The sequence below is a fragment of the Schistocerca cancellata genome, chromosome 3, assembly GCF_023864275.1.
Source record: "Schistocerca cancellata isolate TAMUIC-IGC-003103 chromosome 3, iqSchCanc2.1, whole genome shotgun sequence".
In the NCBI taxonomy this organism is placed as follows: Eukaryota; Metazoa; Arthropoda; class Insecta; order Orthoptera; family Acrididae; genus Schistocerca; species Schistocerca cancellata.
This window is the reverse complement of record NC_064628.1, coordinates 39,010,619-39,028,249: the sequence shown is the minus strand read 5'-3', so window position 1 is coordinate 39,028,249 and position 17,631 is coordinate 39,010,619. Positions and strand designations below refer to the sequence as shown.

Here is a 17,631-nt window from a genome sequence, read left to right as displayed (position 1 = left end):
TACAGCGAGCGCCGATACTGCCAGCTAAATAAAAGATTGAAAGATTCTAACTACTGAAGGTACTAACTACTGATAGGCACAGTTAGCAAATGAAAGATTTTGAAAGAGAACAATCAAATGTATTCACCTTAATAGTGTTCAAAAGTCTATATATACTGCTCATGACATCCAGTCTTACAAATTTCCTTTTTCTGACGGACACACGTCCAGATCGTCCGCTCATAGTAACCTCTCCAAACTCTGACATCTCTCTCCCCACATCCACCACTGCTGGCGGCTCATCTCCAACTCCCCAACGCTACACTAGCGAATATTCCAACAATGAGTCCAACCAGCCACAGACTACACACAGCGCAGTGAGCGATTTTCATACAGAGCACTACGTGGCGTCACCAGCATAAAAACCTAAACAGCCTACTTACAACGTCTTGTACAAATACTAAAGTGGCCGTGTTGGCGAGAGTCTGTCCCGGCCACTTATTCGCCAACGGTAGATTCTTACACATTTTTCCCTTCACCATCAGTTTCTGCTGCCAGTGTACACCCGTTACCTGCATCGCTTCAGACTACAAACCAAAAATTGCGTTATTTTGGCGCGTTGTAGCTGGTCCTACTTGCTCATATAATAGGCCTACTACACATACTACAAACTGACAAATCTGTCCCAGTCTCTGAAAACCTAGGTTACTGGTTTACCTGGCGGAACGATCTCCACGTAATTTAAATGTTGCTACATCGTTTGGCTTACAGCTCCCGTAATGATTAATTTTGATGCATAGGTTGTATCATAAAGCAGAACTTCTGTGTAACCCTACTATTTACTCAGAATCTAGCGGGTATTGTTAGTCTGATATCATCGTTGAAATGCTTAAAGTGTTTACGTTCGCAGAAGTCGGTGTTGTGTGGACGTGGACTGTCGTTCATCGCTCTGCGTAACAGCAGTATGGAACAGGTAGGTAATACGATGACCACCTACTGAGGGAGAAGTGACACGCTTCGGGCTGCGTGTGCGCTCATAAAGCAACTCTGACGTTGGCAGAATGTGTGCACGTCATTACTCGTGGTGAACCTTTCGCCCGCTCGGCCATGGTGGTTTGTGGTGTGTGTGCAAACCCAAGTTTTCTTATTAGTATTGAAAAATTTTAGTGGTCTTGATAGCAATAGAAATAAGATTACAATTTGCTGAGTATGGATTTCGGCTATTTAACAACCGTGTTCATACCATGCTTACTAAAGAATCAGTACCTATGTACAATGTTTGCGACAGTAGCGTTGTTATAGGATTTGAGTACAGTATTAATCACATCATCGTTACGAAGTGCAACATGTCAACAGTAAAAAGTTATCATAACTGTTAACGTCTAAAACCGTCGTAAGACTCATTTCCTATCAGTGTGCTTAACATCACATAGTTACGAAATAATGGTACTAGAACCAAGTAAATCAACGTCGTGCTGTTTCACGGCGATCGCAACGCTGTTTACTCCAGTACATAGCTTACGTGGCAGGAAGCAGTAGTAAGAATGACGAGTTCTTAGTCATATCTAGAGGCACAGTGATTCACCAGGAAGCATTAAGCATCGCTCTCTTGAAGGAAGCACAGTATTTATTGGAACCGGCCATATCCTGCACAGCTACTGCAGCTGCGGGAGACAACGGAAGAGGAGGTCGTCGGAGGGTTCACACGTATGGCTGTCCGGCGATAGCAAACCTCGAAACTGGTAGTCGCTGGAAAGTTAGTTTTCGATTGTAACTGAAAATAAAATTGTGTTGTAGGTGAGTGTTTGCTGGTTGGCTGCTGTTAAGACGTACCGCTTTTTTTCTGTTGCAGGTGAGTGGTGGTTCACGGCTTGTTCGTGCCGTCAGCGGCACGCTTTCCTCCATTGTTCTTCCTGGCGACCCGTAAGTACTGTCGTTACTCGACCTTCAACTAACTACTTTCGCCCTTTCCAAAAGGAAATGGCTTGCTGGCGAGAAACATTGTAACGTTTCACGCATTCGTAGGGATAGAGGCTAGATCTCCAGTAGCTTCTCTCAGACGCTGTTTAGTCTTATTCGAGGCGAGGTAGAAATTTTGAAATCTTTGTAGTCTGTACAGGCACCCGGAGTCTGAGATTGTTAGGCTACTGCCATTACAGTCTGAAACTAAACGTTTCTCGAAATAAGACATTATGTCCGGCAAGCTGTGTAGAACTTGCTGAGAATAGTGTTCATTTGAGCCGCTGTTTGTCAATTTCAGCTACAGAGCAGTTTTCAAAAGGAAATGACTCTACAAGAGAAGAACTAAACTATCACACCAGATACATCTAGCGGTTACTGAACAAGTAAACACCACGGTTTATTTGACATGCAGATATTACTGTAGAAATAGCACCATAAGCTACCGCGGTTGACGCCTGTAACCACTAGAATGGTTGTCTTCGTATCGAAAACCTTACATTTAAAGTAACGCTTCTAAAGTACAGTTTCACTCAGTACACATTATTGTAATAAATCTGACCGAAGCCACGCGCTTCTTGAGTGTCTTCAAACCGACAGTTCCGTGGAACACTTATTTTCTTCATAACACGAAACCTGTGATACAAAACTTACAATAATATGGAACTTCAATTTCAGAAACCTGTATTCCATTATGTCACCAGTTAAGTTCGGTCCGCAGTACAGGAAGTGAGTTTGCATCGCATTGTTTCACATTTCGTAGCATGTGCGGTAATGTGACTGGAACATTTTTAACTGATATTATTGATGATCTACTCATGAAAGAAGAGCGGGCTATTGTAGAACAGTGTTCTTTCCAGCCAAGTCAGAGCAAGCAGAGATTGTGGCAAAGGGGTTTCCCAATACTGAATGTTTTTGAAGTGCTTACCAGTTCCGATAACCAACAAAACAGGAAAGAAAACCCTGCCGAAGGAGGGGGACTGGAACTGTTTTTGCCTCCAGAGCAAAAAGTCTCTCTCTCTCTCTCTCTCTCTCTCTCTATCTGACCAAAACCTCGTCAGTAGGATTCGCTTTTAGGATTTTTATAAGATTACGAAATATCTGTGACAGTTCAGTGCGTTAAAGAAATTAGTAATACCGTCACAGGCAGGACTTAACGGAAGCTGTATTCCGTAAAATTTGTACGATGTGACAGAGCTGCAATATTATTTCCAGTGACCCAATAGAAGAGTCACTTGGAGGCAAAGAAATTGATAACGGCTGTTAGCACCAAGTTTCATCCACAATTCGAAATTGTAGACGTGGCTTTATTCAATAAACGGGAAGTATAACGGGCAAGAAAAATTATTTTGTTATTGCTATACGATCCATTTCATCCGCCGTGGATCTAATTGTCAGTTTTCGGAGGCTTACGTCACTCCTCTTGCTCAAAACCGTGATACATAGATAAATGTGTGTTTGGAACAAAGCGATGTCATATCGTGAAGTATAGTTGTCGACATTAAACACACGGAGTAGGTAAAGAAACATTCCTCCCACGTTGTCTGACAAGTTTCACATGCTTTCTCGCTTCAATCGTGTTTCTTCATTTTTCCCTGATTCGCGATTTTGAGAATTCATCACCGCTTCGTGCTACTCAAGAACAGCCTTACTTTGTGACTGAGGGAGTAGTTTGTTGTACTTCGTGTGTACTGCAGTAACCGGACGAGGTCAACGAACGTATGTAATGAAGAAAAATCTTTTGAGATACGGAAAGCCGAATGTGAGGCGGATTCAGTGTGCAAACCCTGCGCCGCGGGCGAGTGTGCGCTCGAAGCGGGAGACTGCGGCGTCCCCCGCGTGGCCGCAGCCGCGGGAGGCTGCGGGCGGAGCAGAGTCCCTCCCGTCTGGTCCGCCAGTGCTGCGTGTGCGTGTGCGCGTGCGTGGGTGTGGGGAACGCATGAGCCGACGCCGCTGCCGCCGCGCCTCCACGTGAGTAGCGAAGCCCGACTCGTGCGTGCGCCACTACGATGTTACTACCGTGTACTCTTTATTAAACTGCCAACTTCTTGCACGCATATACAGAGCAGCTAATGCTGTGGTTTCCAACCACCATCACCCCAGAAACAGCCCAGATATCAGCAAATAACGCTCAAACTTAGCGCTAGCCGACACACTATGGACGGTAACGTTTAGTCACAGTCGAAACAAGTAAAACTCGTTTTTGTAGGTTTTCTGCCAAACCGACGGTTAGTAAGTCAATGATACGGTTGGTGCTGCTTCTTTCTTATTCCCGTGTTCTATGTTATCTTTGATGTCACCCAGTCGGTCATGTTCAAAGCTCATTCGCCCCCCACTAATTACGCTTTTAAGGCCATCGTAGACGAAAATCTGCTTTCACAAGTTGTGATGAGTGAAATTTGTAATCTCATTGCACTAAGCTCAAATTTGACATTTGAAAATATTTTTTCATTCGCTGAGAAAAGGTCTGAGAACCCAGACATTTGCTTGTCTACTTCTCCAAATCGGTAAAAATGTTGCTAATGTAATGTATATAAATTAAATAAAGTTTCAAAAACACAGCTTCCAATGTGTGTGGAACGTAAATTTTACGATCAGTGTGTGTATTGACAGTTTCACCTTACGGTCAGGGCTGGCAGGTTAAGAAAGTAGGTATGCCTGATACGATTTGCTAGGAAACGATGAAAAACAAACAAACAAACATTGGAAGACATAATTATGATTGCAATGAAATTGACATGGATGTGACAGTGACATGTAGCAACGCGAGTAGATAGGCGAACCAGGGAAGTTCTTCGCTGTATCTCAAAAAATTAGAATAGATTGAGTGTACGACATAAGTGTGTAAATTGCGTTAAAAATATGCAGCAGCAATATGCATTCTTATTGCTGAACATGCATGGAAAACTCTAGAACTAACATTAATCCAGCAACGGATGTCAAATGGTGACGGCTGTGCATACGATGTAATAAACGTTAGTCTGACAATTATAACAATGATATTGTTTAAAATAACTGAATCATTAATAAGCCACAATTAACTCCTTTTTGTTTTTACTCTTCAGGAAAGTAGTTTCACCTCTCTGGGGTAGCTAACTCCGCCGAGCTCGCGGGCAGAGCCTATCTCTGCCACTGTCACGTATTTAGAGGAAATTTTCTTAATGAAGTTCATTCTTTATCACATCGCTTTCCATTTGATTGGTGTTAACCCTCTAACTGGCATTTTCGAACACAGATTTCCAATAACCATTGCACGACTTCTAAGAGTTATACTGTTTCTAAACTGAGAGTGTTGCTCTGTAATCTATTGACTATGCACAGGTGAAAGCGCCATCTAGCACGATATTATGTCGCCAGAAGGCATGCACAGGGTGAAACTAACTTCAGTTTGAAACTTCCTGGCAGATTAAAACTGTGTGCCCGACTGAGACTCGAACTCGGGACCTTTGCCTTTCGCGGGCAAGTGCTCTACCAACTGAGCTACCGAAGCACGACTCACGCCCGGTACTCACAGCTTTACTTCTGCCAGTACCTCGTCTCCTACCTTCCAAACTTTACAGAAGCTCTCCTGCGAACCTTGCAGAACTAGCACTCCTGAAAGAAAGGATATTGCGGAGACATGGCTTAGCCACAGCCTGGGGGATGTTTCCAGAATGAGATTTTTCACTCTGCAGCGGAGTGTGCGCTGATATGGCAGAAGTAAAGCTGTGAGTACCGGGCGTGAGTCGTGCTTCGGTAGCTCAGTTGGTAGAGCACTTGCCCGCGAAAGGCAAAGGTCCCGAGTTCGAGTCTCGGTCGGGCACACAGTTTTAATCTGCCAGGAAGTTTCATATCAGCGCACACTCCGCTGCAGAGTGAAAATCTCATTCTGGTAACTTCAGTTTGCCGCGCAGAGTAGGCGCGTGTTCTAGGGCGCCTTGCCACGGTCCGTACGGCTCCCCCCGTCGGAGGTTACAATTCTCCCTCGTGTGTGTGTGTGTGTGTGTGTGTGTGTGTGTGTGTGTGTGTGTGTGTGTGTGTGTGCGTGTGTGTAGGCTTAGGGACCGATGACCTCAGCAGTTTGGTCCCATAAGACCTTACCACAAATTTCCAATTCAAATTCCATTTACAGATTTTGAGGACAGTAAAATTTGTAGTAAACATGGCATCAAATATCCATACCTTTACAAAGTGTATTTTTTCATCTTCACTACTGTGAAACATCTCTCCTACTAACAAAGTGCTCATAGCTCTTGATGTATGCATTTTAGATACCATGTCTGCCAGACATACTTTTCTTGTTTTTGGTATAAAGAACTTGACCGCAGTCTGCAAAAGTAGGTCAGTTACATGCTGTACACACACACACACACACACACACACACACACACACACACACACACACACACTCGTAGAGTTTCACGACAACATTGAACTGCCGGACGACATCACCAATAATTGAACTTTCACGTTTTCTTCGTGAGTTCACATCGGTAAAACATTGCTAAGATTAAATCGATTTGCATACAAATAAAGTAATATTTCGGGTACGGGAAGACAAAATTCTATATTTTTAAGGTAAACGCATGTAGGAGTCCCCAGGCTGTGTAAAACGAACCAAACTACTTTTTTCTTAATTTTGTTACATGCCATTATTCTCCTGCGACCTTGTTATTCACATCGATTTGCATACAAATAAAGTAATATTTCGGGTACGGGAAGACAAAATTCTATATTTTTAAGGTAAACGCATGTAGGAATCCCCAGGCTGTGTAAAACGAACCAAACTAATTTTTTCTTAATTTTGTTACATGCCATTATTCTCCTGGGACCTTGTTATTCACAGGAAGGGCAGTCCTCCGTCAGTCTGAATAACCTAAAATTTCTTTGGTGATCTACATTTACAGATACCGTGCAGTGCAAAGTGCAGAGTACTTGATAGAAAATGACAAGAAATCGCTCATACTGCTGTTTTCTTTTAAATAGCGGGAAAGCTGACAGTATGCCTGTATAGTACCCGAATCTCTTAATTCGCGTGGTTCCTGCGGTACGATAGAGACAGCTGAACTATCGCATATTGTTCCGCAAACACAGGTTCTCAAAATTTATCTAATAAGGTTTCGCGATAGCAGTGTCGCCGTTCTTCCAAAGACTTCAGTTTCAGTTCCTTAAGCATTTCTCTTTAATGTTCGTGTCTATACTGACTCTTTACGAATCAAGCACCGCGTCTACAAGTTCGATTTCCATTGCCATGCATATTTGATAAGGACCGCAAACCACTGGACAATAGTACGCGGATGGTCACTGCTGTAGAGTTGTTTGCGTTTTTCCTAACACATGCAGCGCACTTTCGCCGAACACATCCAACGAATGAATCATTTGCCTCCCCTACTAGTGATTTCAAGTGTTAGTCCCATTTCGTATTACTTCTTAGTATTTTCCTGAAGATTTTTAAACGGTGAAATGCCCTAGAAATGTACTGCTAATCTTGTAACGGGATATTGTCGTGTTATTCCTCTTCTTTGTCAACATTGTGCAGTATTATCGATATTTAGAAAGAGCTGCCATTCAATAAACAAAGTGAAAATACAAACTCATTCGACGTTCGTTACATTAATAAATCAATGTTCACCCTATCCTATACATTTAGAACACTGATTTTCATTTCTGTGAACCATTCGTTGTTTAGTATAAAATACGGGTTTTAGTGACCAAAGTATACTTGTGTAGATAACCATGTGATCGTAACTTGATAAAGAGTTGACAGGGTGCCACAGTGTCTGTAATCCAGGAAAACATGATGTACTTGCTCGCCTGCATCTGATTCTTACAGGATACCGTGTGTGTGAATGGAGGAAGCTGTGTTTCACTGTAGTGGTTTTTACTCCTTTCGGAGAAACTTCTTTTCCTCTAGAAACTTCGTGATGTTTGAGGTCAGATTTGTAGTACTAACAACAGAATGACGTTAGCGTTAGTGATATGTAATTCCGTTCTTAGGAACTGGAATGTTGGATTCTGATACTGAATACTACGAGCAACTTCCTTGTCTTTTTGGAGGTCTTACATCTACATCTACATTTATACTCCGCAAGCCACCCAACGGTGTGTGGCGGAGGGCACTTTACGTGCCACTGTCATTATCTCCCTTTCCTGTTCCAGTCGCGTATGGTTCGCGGGAAGAACGACTGTCTGAAAGCCTCTGTGCGCGCTCTAATCTCTCTAATTTTACATTCGTGATCTCCTCGGGAGGTATAAGTAGGGGGAAGCAATATATTCGATACCTCATCCAGAAACGCACCCTCTCGAAACCTGGCGAGCAAGCTACACCGCGATGCAGAGCGCCTCTCTTGCAGAGTCTGCCACTTGAGTTTGTTAAACATCTCCGTAACGCTATCACGCTTACCGAATAACCCTGTGACGAAACGCGCCGCTCTTCTTTGGATCTTCTCTATCTCCTCCGTCAACCCGATCTGGTACGGATCCCACACTGATGCGCAATACTCAAGTATAGGTCGAACGAGTGTTTTGTAAGCCACCTCCTTTGTTGATGGACTACATTTTCTAAGGACTCTCCCAATGAATCTCAACCTGGTACCCGCCTTACCAACAATTAATTTTATATGATCATTCCACTTCAAATCGTTCCGCACGCATACTCCCAGATATTTTACAGAAGTAACTGCTACCAGTGTTTGTTCCGCTATCATATAATCATACAATAAAGGATCCTTCTTTCTATGTACACTCCTGGAAATTGAAATAAGAACACCGTGAATTCATTGTCCCAGGAAGGGGAAACTTTATTGACACATTCCTGGGGTCAGATACATCACATGATCACACTGACAGAACCACAGGCACATAGACACAGGCAACAGAGCATGCACAATGTCGGCACTAGTACAGTGTATATCCACCTTTCGTAGCAATGCAGGCTGCTATTCTCCCATGGAGACGATCGTAGAGATGCTGGATGTAGTCCTGTGGAACGGCTTGCCATGCCATTTCCACCTGGCGCCTCAGTTGGACCAGCGTTCGTGCTGGACGTGCAGACCGCGTGAGACGACGCTTCATCCAGTCCCAAACATGCTCAATGGGGGACAGATCCGGAGATCTTGCTGGCCAGGGTAGTTGACTTACACCTTCTAGAGCACGTTGGGTGGCGCGGGATACATGCAGACGTGCATTGTCCTGTTGGAACAGCAAGTTCCCTTGCCGGTCTAGGAATGGTAGAACGATGGGTTCGATGACGGTTTGGATGTACCGTGCACTATTCAGTGTCTCCTCGACGATCACCAGTGGTGTACGGCCAGTGTAGGAGATCGCTCCCCACACCATGATGCCGGGTGTTGGCCCTGTGTGCCTCGGTCGTATGCAGTCCTGATTGTGGCGCTCACCTGCACGGCGCCAAACACGCATACGACCATCATTGGCACCAAGGCAGAAGCGACTCTCATCGCTGAAGACGACACGTCTCCATTCGTCCCTCCATTCACGCCTGTCGCGACACCACTGGAGGCGGGCTGCACGATGTTGGGGCGTGAGCGGAAGACGGCGTAACGGTGTGCGGGACCGTAGCCCAGCTTCATGGAGACGGTTGCGAATGGTCCTCGCCGATACCCCAGGAGCAACAGTGTCCCTAATTTGCTGGGAAGTGGCGGTGCGGTCCCCTACGGCACTGCGTAGGATCCTACGGTCTTGGCGTGCATCCGTGCGTCGCTGCGGTCCGGTCCCAGGTCGACGGGCACGTGCACCTTCCGCCGACCACTGGCGACAACATCGATGTACTGTGGAGACCTCACGCCCCACGTGTTGAGCAATTCGGCGGCACGTCCACCCGGCCTCCCGCATGCCCACTATATGCCCTCGCTCAAAGTCCGTCAACTGCACATACGGTTCACGTCCACACTGTCGCGGCATGCTACCAGTGTTAAAGACTGCGATGGAGCTCCGTATGCCACGGCAAACTGGCTGACACTGACGGCGGCGGTGCACAAATGCTGCGCAGCTAGCGCCATTCGACGGCCAACACCGCGGTTCCTGGTGTGTCCGCTGTGCCGTGCGTGTGATCATTGCTTGTACAGCCCTCTCGCAGTGTCCGGAGCAAGTATGGTGGGTCTGACACACCGGTGTCAATGTGTTTTTTTTTTCATTTCCAGGAGTGTATTCGCAATACATTACATTTGTCTATATTAAGGGTCAGTTGCCACTCCCTGCACCAAGTGCCTATCCGCTGCAGATCTTCCTGCATTTCGCTACAATTTTCTAATGCTGCAACTTCTCTGTATACTACAGCATCATCCGCGAAAAGCCGCATGGAACTTCCGACACTATCTACTAGGTCATTTATATATATTGTGAAAAGCAATGGTCCCATTACACTCCCCTGTGGCACGCCAGAGGTTACTTTAATGTCTGTAGACGTCTCTCCGTTGATAACAACATGCTGTGTTCTGTTTGCTAAAAACTCTTCAATCCAGCCACACAGCTGGTCTGATATTCCGTAGGCTCTTACTTTGTTTATCAGGCGACAGTGCGGAACTGTATCGAACGCCTTCCGGAAGTCAAGAAAAATAGCATCTACCTGGGAGCCCGTATCTAATATTTTCTGGGTCTCGTGAACAAATAAAGCGAGTTGGGTTTCACACGATCGCTGTTTCCGGAATCCATGTTGATTCCTACATAGTAGATTCTGAGTTTCCAAAAACGACATGATACTCGAGCAAAAGACATGTTCTAAAATTCTACAACAGATCGACGTCAGAGATATAGGTCTATAGTTTTGCGCATCTGCTCGACGACCCTTTTTGAAGACTGGGACTACCTGTGCTCTTTTCCAATCATTTGGGACCTTCCGTTCCTCTAGAGACTTGCGGTACACGGCTGTTAGAAGGGGGGCAAGTTCTTTCGCGTACTCTGTGTAGAATCGAATTGGTATCCCGTCAGGTCCAGTGGACTTTCCTCTGTTGAGAGAATAAGACGTGCAAATAACTTTCATGACTTGTTATTTTAGAGGATATTTCGCCGAAGTCTTTCGCAAACGCTTAAGGACTTTCAACGTGCAGCAGAGCTGGCGCTCAGTAATTTTGCGACCTTCCCGGGAGATGGAGATCACTTTTCCGAGCGTTAAGCCGCTGGAAGACAATGAGTGACGATTCTTTGAAAGTAAATCTGCAACAGGTTCTGTTTGCCACTCTGTTTGCAGTCGTTATGATGTAGGGGTATCAAGCTTATGCTGATAAATTTGCACGTTGCTGTTGTTGTTATGATTTTGCGTCGTGTTTAAAAGCTTGTGCAGCTGCTCTTTGTGCTGTTAATACCTCTGTCGGCCTCTCAGATGTTAACCCACTACTCCCCCAAGAAATGGAATCGTGTTTGCTGAATGAAATGGTTGCGCCAGAGATTTATTTGCGTCTCGTTCCTGCTGGGTATCGTTGCTCGTTATAGGCCTCGTGTACTCTTATTTCTGTTTTATAACTGTGGCCACATCAAGACACCAGTGTGACAAGGAATCTCAGTTTGATGACGCCCTTCCAATTGGACTTTTCTTTCGATTTTGTGCCTGGTGTAACGTAAGAGGGAGTGCCACAGGATATTTTAGCTTTTCACATAATTAGATTCTTATTGTCAACTCCGTTACCAAGGTCACTTCTGCGCTGTTACAATCTTGCTCTTTCTGCACTGTCTTCCAAAGCTGTAAGTTTGGATCCTGAAGTTTGCCGATAAACGTGCCTGCCGTCCTCAGATAAGAACTTGTAAACGAAATAATAGGGTGCAGTAAAGCTGCTTCAGCAAGATTCGTCTGCAAGCAGTTCTAAGCACTTTGCGAGGTCGGCGTGTCCAGCACTGTCTGGACACAACGGGAATGACTCAGTAACCCAAGTGGTGGTCTATTCGTGTTGTTATACTGAATGAACTTCACTGTGTTAGATAACAGTGATTAACTTCACATGAGGCCAAAGAATGAAATTAAATTTTGCTGTCCACTTCAAAATAAATAAACAGCACGCGTGTAATCGTTCTGTACCTTTACTAGCACGCAAAAATGAGTAACAGAAACATTAGAGAAACGTCGTTCTGTGACAAATATAGTTCCAATGAGTATATTGTATCAACGTTGTTGAATATTAAATATGCACGGATCCAGAAATACATTCAGTTACTCGAAACACACTTATGCGCGCAACTTGTTCATATCGCGTGATGTTAAAAAAGGATACCCCAAAGACGTGTACAGCAGCTGTCAAATTCGAATACCGCGAGGGCTGCGGTTCTCGACCGCTCAGAACTAAGCACATTTATAATTCGTTCACGCGCACGAGTATATAGATGTGAATTTGATTCATTAACACAGTTAACTTACTAATTACATGAGAAATCAGAAGCTAGGAAACACGGCGAATACACCGAATGAATGGGAGCATGTGTGACTTAGTTCACTAAATAGTACACAAATTGTAGAGAGGAATGCGGAGCAACTTTACATTTGTATGTTGGTACTGTTGCAGCGACGATGTTGTAGAGCTAAAAATTACAATATTACGAATGGAAAACATTTTATTTGAAAGAGAACCTGATGTGATTCTGCAGTCCTTTACCTTTCTGCATGGAAAATGTCTAGATCCGTTATACATCTATTACGGCTATTGTGTTGTTCAAAAATGGTTCAAATGGCTCTGAGCACTATGGTACTTAACTTCTGAGGCCATCAGTCCCCTAGAACTTTGAACTGCTTAAACCTAACTAACCTAAGGACATCACACACATCCATGCCTGGGGCAGGATTCGAACCTGCGACCGTAGCGGTCGCGCGGTTTGACTGTAGCGCCTGGAACTGCTCGGTCACCCCGGCCCGCTGTGCTGGCTGAACTGTTGTCGTCAGTTTGATGTCGTTGGACTGAAGTTTCAGAGCGTGCACAACTTGAAATACGCCCCACTGATGTGTTTATAAAGTACAGGGTGTTTCAAAATGAATACGCCGGTTTTCAGGCGTTGTAGCATTTATTACGTTCAACTTACAATTGTAAATAATGTGCCAAATGAAAAAGCAACTCAGTTTTGTTTTACCTGTGCGCAATGGGAGGATTATGGAATGACAAAGAGTGACTGAAAGTCGTGTTCAACGAGTGCGAGTCTTTCACGCTTGGCCCCAAGAAATATCCCCGCGGATAGTTTATGGGCCATTCTTTTTCGGTGAATCAATTGTTACTGATGTTCCTTATCTTGATGTGCTACAGCTATGGCCCGTGCCTCTATGGGAAGAAGCTGAACAACTCACCTTTATTGGGAGCAAGATGGTGCGCCGCCTCGCTGGCATAACTCAATACTCTACCAGCTAATCTATCCGACTTTAGAAACAGTGTTATTGCGACTGTTACTCCTGACACATTGATCAAGGTTTCGGAACAACTCTCCTGTCGACTCGATATGTGATCGGTTTTCACACTGAATAATTGTAAGCAAAACTGTTTGTGTTTCTCTTCCATTAATGTAGTATTTATAATTGTAAGGTGAATGTAATATGTTCTACAAAGCCTTAAAGCCCGTATATTCATTTTGAAACACCCTGTAATTCGTCTGTACAGTGTCCTATTCCAAGGCAGGCTTCTTCACATAAAAGCACTGTTCTCGAAGTGTTAAAATTTGACTTCGTGCACACGTATTGTTCCACCAGTCAAAAACTAATATGCGTCCATTACATTTGCAAAAAAAAAAAGCCTTAGTCCGCCCACGTACAGAAGCGGAACGCACAGTTCAGTGTACTCAACATTAATCACTGTCTTTCTGCAGTTCATATCGATGAGGCACATATACTAATTTAAAACATTACTCCCTGACGTCACACGCGGAAACCCCCACACCAGCTACCCCGTCCCGTGACACTCGGTAATTTGCGGACTCCTCGTGGTCGCCCTTTCACTCGATTGATCGGTTTCGATAGTCGAAAGGTATGGACAAATTTTCAAGAAACGTTTGTCACATTCTCACATACAGAACAGTGGGATCTATTATGGACACGGGTCCGAAAACGCTGTATTTCCATGTCAGTGCTCAGTTTCTACTTCTCTTGGTAACAACATTAATCGTGGGAAACACGCAGAAAGAGATCGTACCAACGTTACATGAGACGTTTTCTTACACGAAATGTTCGAAATACCCTCTTGGTGACGTTTGGTCAGTATTTACAGTAAGTTGTAATTCTGGGTTTCACCGCCAGTGTTTGTTTGTTCTGATGGAACAAAGGTAATGTTGACAAGTGCCTCACTTCACTGCTTGTGTTGTCAAGCGAGTAAACTCATAACTAACTCTTCTAGCGTCAAGCACGGAGTATAAACTGTTTTAGTGTTTAGCATGGACGTGGTTTCCGGTACAGTGTGGTGGAAGTAAACTCAAACGTGTAGTTGGCAGGTGCCCCTTTGCTGCCAAGTGGTAGTGCATCTTTCTTAAGAATAACTGTTTGTAACACATGGCAGTGGCCGTGGTGCTCAACGTTTGTATCTGGAAAGATTAATAGAGGACGTTTGCAGCCATTGATTGCCGTCTTGGTAAGCTTGAGACTCTTAAGATCGCTACTCGGTACTGGGGAGGCCTTAAAGGACGAGGACACCTCAACTGCAGGAGGAATTTGTTGGTGTAGTTTACGACAACTCTTGTGTCAGCGTAAGGTAATTAGCTGCGACAACTAATGTTGAGCACATTATTATCTGGAGAGTTCCAGGTAAAGCGTGTGCAGGCACTATCGGCAGCTGATTTTCCTGCACGGGTTCACTCCTGCGAATGCTTCGGCCAACAGTGTGTCATCCCTTAAGTGTTTCATACGTGCTGCTACGTTCATTTCCTATGTGTTTCCCACGATTGTGTTGAGTTAGAGAATCTGAGATCTAGCATGGCAATAAAGCGTTTCGGGACCCGTGTCCATGTAACATTTTCTTATACGCATGAGGAATGTTCCCTGAAAGTTTGCCCATACGTTTCTGTTGTACTCTGTACGTACAAAAACAATGAAGCAGTTGCATTCAGGTACGCGTATTACTTGACATTCAGTACAAATTCAATAAATGAAATAATAAACGAACAAACTACATAAATAAGCTTTCTAGAGCTATACAGTTATAAGTCATTGTTATGACTGGAAGCAGGCCGGTCTTCCGTCAACGATACACAGCAGCAAGATATCACGTTTATCAGTCCAGTCCAGCCTAGACCAGCCATCCGAGCCGAGCCGAATTAGACCTCTTTCCCACAAGCACTGGTAGGTCACAGACAACGTGACTTTCTCGCAGATTAAAACTGTGTGCCGGACCGAGACTCTAACTCGGGACCTTTGCCTTTCGCGGGAAAGTGCTCTACCATCTGAGCTACCCAAGCACGACTCACACCCCGTGATAGAGCACTTGCCCGCGAAAGGCAAAGTTCCCGAGTTCGAGTCTCGGTCTGGCACACAGTTTTAATCTGCCAGTAAGTTTCATATCAGCGCACACTCCGCTGCAGAGTGAAAACCACGTTCTGGAAACATAACACTTTTCATTGTTCACAGGAAAATAAACTCACTTAACAACTGCAGATAAGTACTCCGTCAGTGGACTCAAAATAACTCCATTATATAAACAAAAGCTCAGTGAAGTTTCGTCTACTCACATAAGAGAGGTGGACAGGAAATACTGGAGAGGTACTGTTTCTCTGTGAATTAAAAGGCGAGCTGCTCTTGTGGTGGGAAGTCACGTATCCGGAAGAAAACAACTATTGCCGTAAGCATGACTAAAAACCTGTTTCCGCACTAGGAGCGTAGAACCGTGTGCAGAGTGTCACGTAGGATCTGATTCATAAGGCGCCCTGGAGTAGGGTCGTTATAACACAGCAGTTGCCACTTGTGACTTAGGGTAGGCAAACGTGGGGATCGCTCGCTCACTCTTAAGCTTGCGGACTTAACGGCGGAGGCAAGCGCATGACCACAATCCGGCGATCTACCTTCCATCACGCGACCAAGCTTTAGCCCCCTCCAATATCTTATTATATCCCTATAACACAATTTATACCTTAATACGGCTCCCCTGCAATTCGATGTGTACACACATTTAATATTTGTTCTTCACCTAATTCATTTAAAATCAAACATCAATTTTATGCCATTACAAAACCATTTCTAATAGTATGCGATTTTTCCATCCCCACCAATGCGTAAATTATTAGTCCTAGTGAAAAATGACTCAAACATTCTTTTTTAGGAGAATTAATGTAGTTCAGTTTTCTGCTGGAAAACATTCTCGCTTGAAACCGCGATTTTAGAGTTATCCAAGAAAAAAGCGAAGAAATGTCCTTTAAACATCCCACGCCCCACGGCTCTTACCCCACCGGTCAGAACTTTAGGTATGTTGTTCGTGGGCCTCCCTCCTAACACTGTACAAAAATTTGCGACTACACGATTTTTCCCCCTAATATTCCTTCGCTACCTGGACTAATACTGAACTCGGAGTACTGAGGGGTCGTGAATTCTGTTTACCGTACTTTTGGCCGTGTCGTTCATACTTCGACCTAGAACAATAGAATTGAGAAGGTGATTCGTTTATATCAGAAAATTGTTACAGATCTCACAAAAATGCCTGCATTCGGTTGGCTGGTCAACCTGCATACAGTATGGCCTTAACACGACTATCCAGGATATCTGTGATATTTTATTTGGCCACTTACTGCTGTAACAACACAAATATTGCTGAAGTTTGTGAGGTTCACGAATTTGTGGGGTTCACGAATTTGTGTGCTCCACGAATTTGTGGCTTTATCACTACACCTATGTGCCTCTTGGTATGATTTTAGTAAGATTTTAGTAATAAGGATGCAGATTCAGGTGTGCGTAGGAATGTGACACTATCAGAGTGAACGACACTGCGACCCATTGTATAAAACTTTTGGAATGTAAAACTGTCCATGGTCGGAAATTAAGTTCATTTTTTGAACAGTTTCGTTCCGTACAATTAGTAAAGTAAGTTCGTTGTTATGAACCACTACATAAAACATAACAAATTACAGCCAACATAGGCATCGTCAAAAGACGTAAAAACATTATGAAACTATACTAAACAAACGCAACTGGCCCATGGTGTAGCGTCACCGTCAGCATTGTCATGTTTTTACGTATTTTGACGATCTCTCTCTTGACTAAAGAATCTTTTACATTTCACGTAATTGCTTAGAATGACAGACATACCTGATGATCGTCGTGTAAACTGAATCTGGTCCTGATATAAAAGAAATAAGATTATGATCAAAGATATTTGCATTCCACAGTGTTCACAGATATATTCTGCGTAACAGTTACATGAAAAATCTAAAATCAGATTTAGAAGCACATTATTTGAACGTTGTATGTTAAATACACAAACTAAATACAAAAACTAATGTGAAGTTGATCGTGGATTGCAGAGCTTTTGCTGTTGTTGCTAGTTCCGCGGTCCATGTAATTTGAATCTTAGACAGCGCTTATTATTGTGCCAAAGGGAAGAAAAGGGAACAGTCGTAGTGAATGCGTCATAGTTGTGGGAAATTGATGCCTTGTCGTGGCTGGTAAAGTTGTCAGGGCTGTCCCATCACAATAGTGCGTCGTTATTATGCCAACGAAGTCTGTCAAGCTAGTGAAGGAGTCTGTCAGCTAGTGAAGGTCACACGATGGACATGGTGGCAGGTCGTCAAAATTCGTCTTGTGCCCTGACTGCACCA

General features: G+C 44.1%; 1 protein-coding gene across 1 annotated transcript in view; it reads left to right on the top strand.

Annotated features, from left to right (window-relative positions):
- The first annotated feature begins 943 nt into the window (after window positions 1-943).
- Window positions 944-17,631, top strand: part of LOC126176069 (zinc finger protein AEBP2) — a 217,928-nt gene continuing 201,240 nt past the window's right edge. The window contains exons 1-3 of the mRNA XM_049923203.1: window positions 944-952; window positions 1,595-1,735; window positions 1,832-1,902. Of these exons, the coding sequence (XP_049779160.1) occupies window positions 944-952; window positions 1,595-1,735; window positions 1,832-1,902 (221 nt within the window). The remainder of the gene's footprint in view (window positions 953-1,594; window positions 1,736-1,831; window positions 1,903-17,631) is intronic.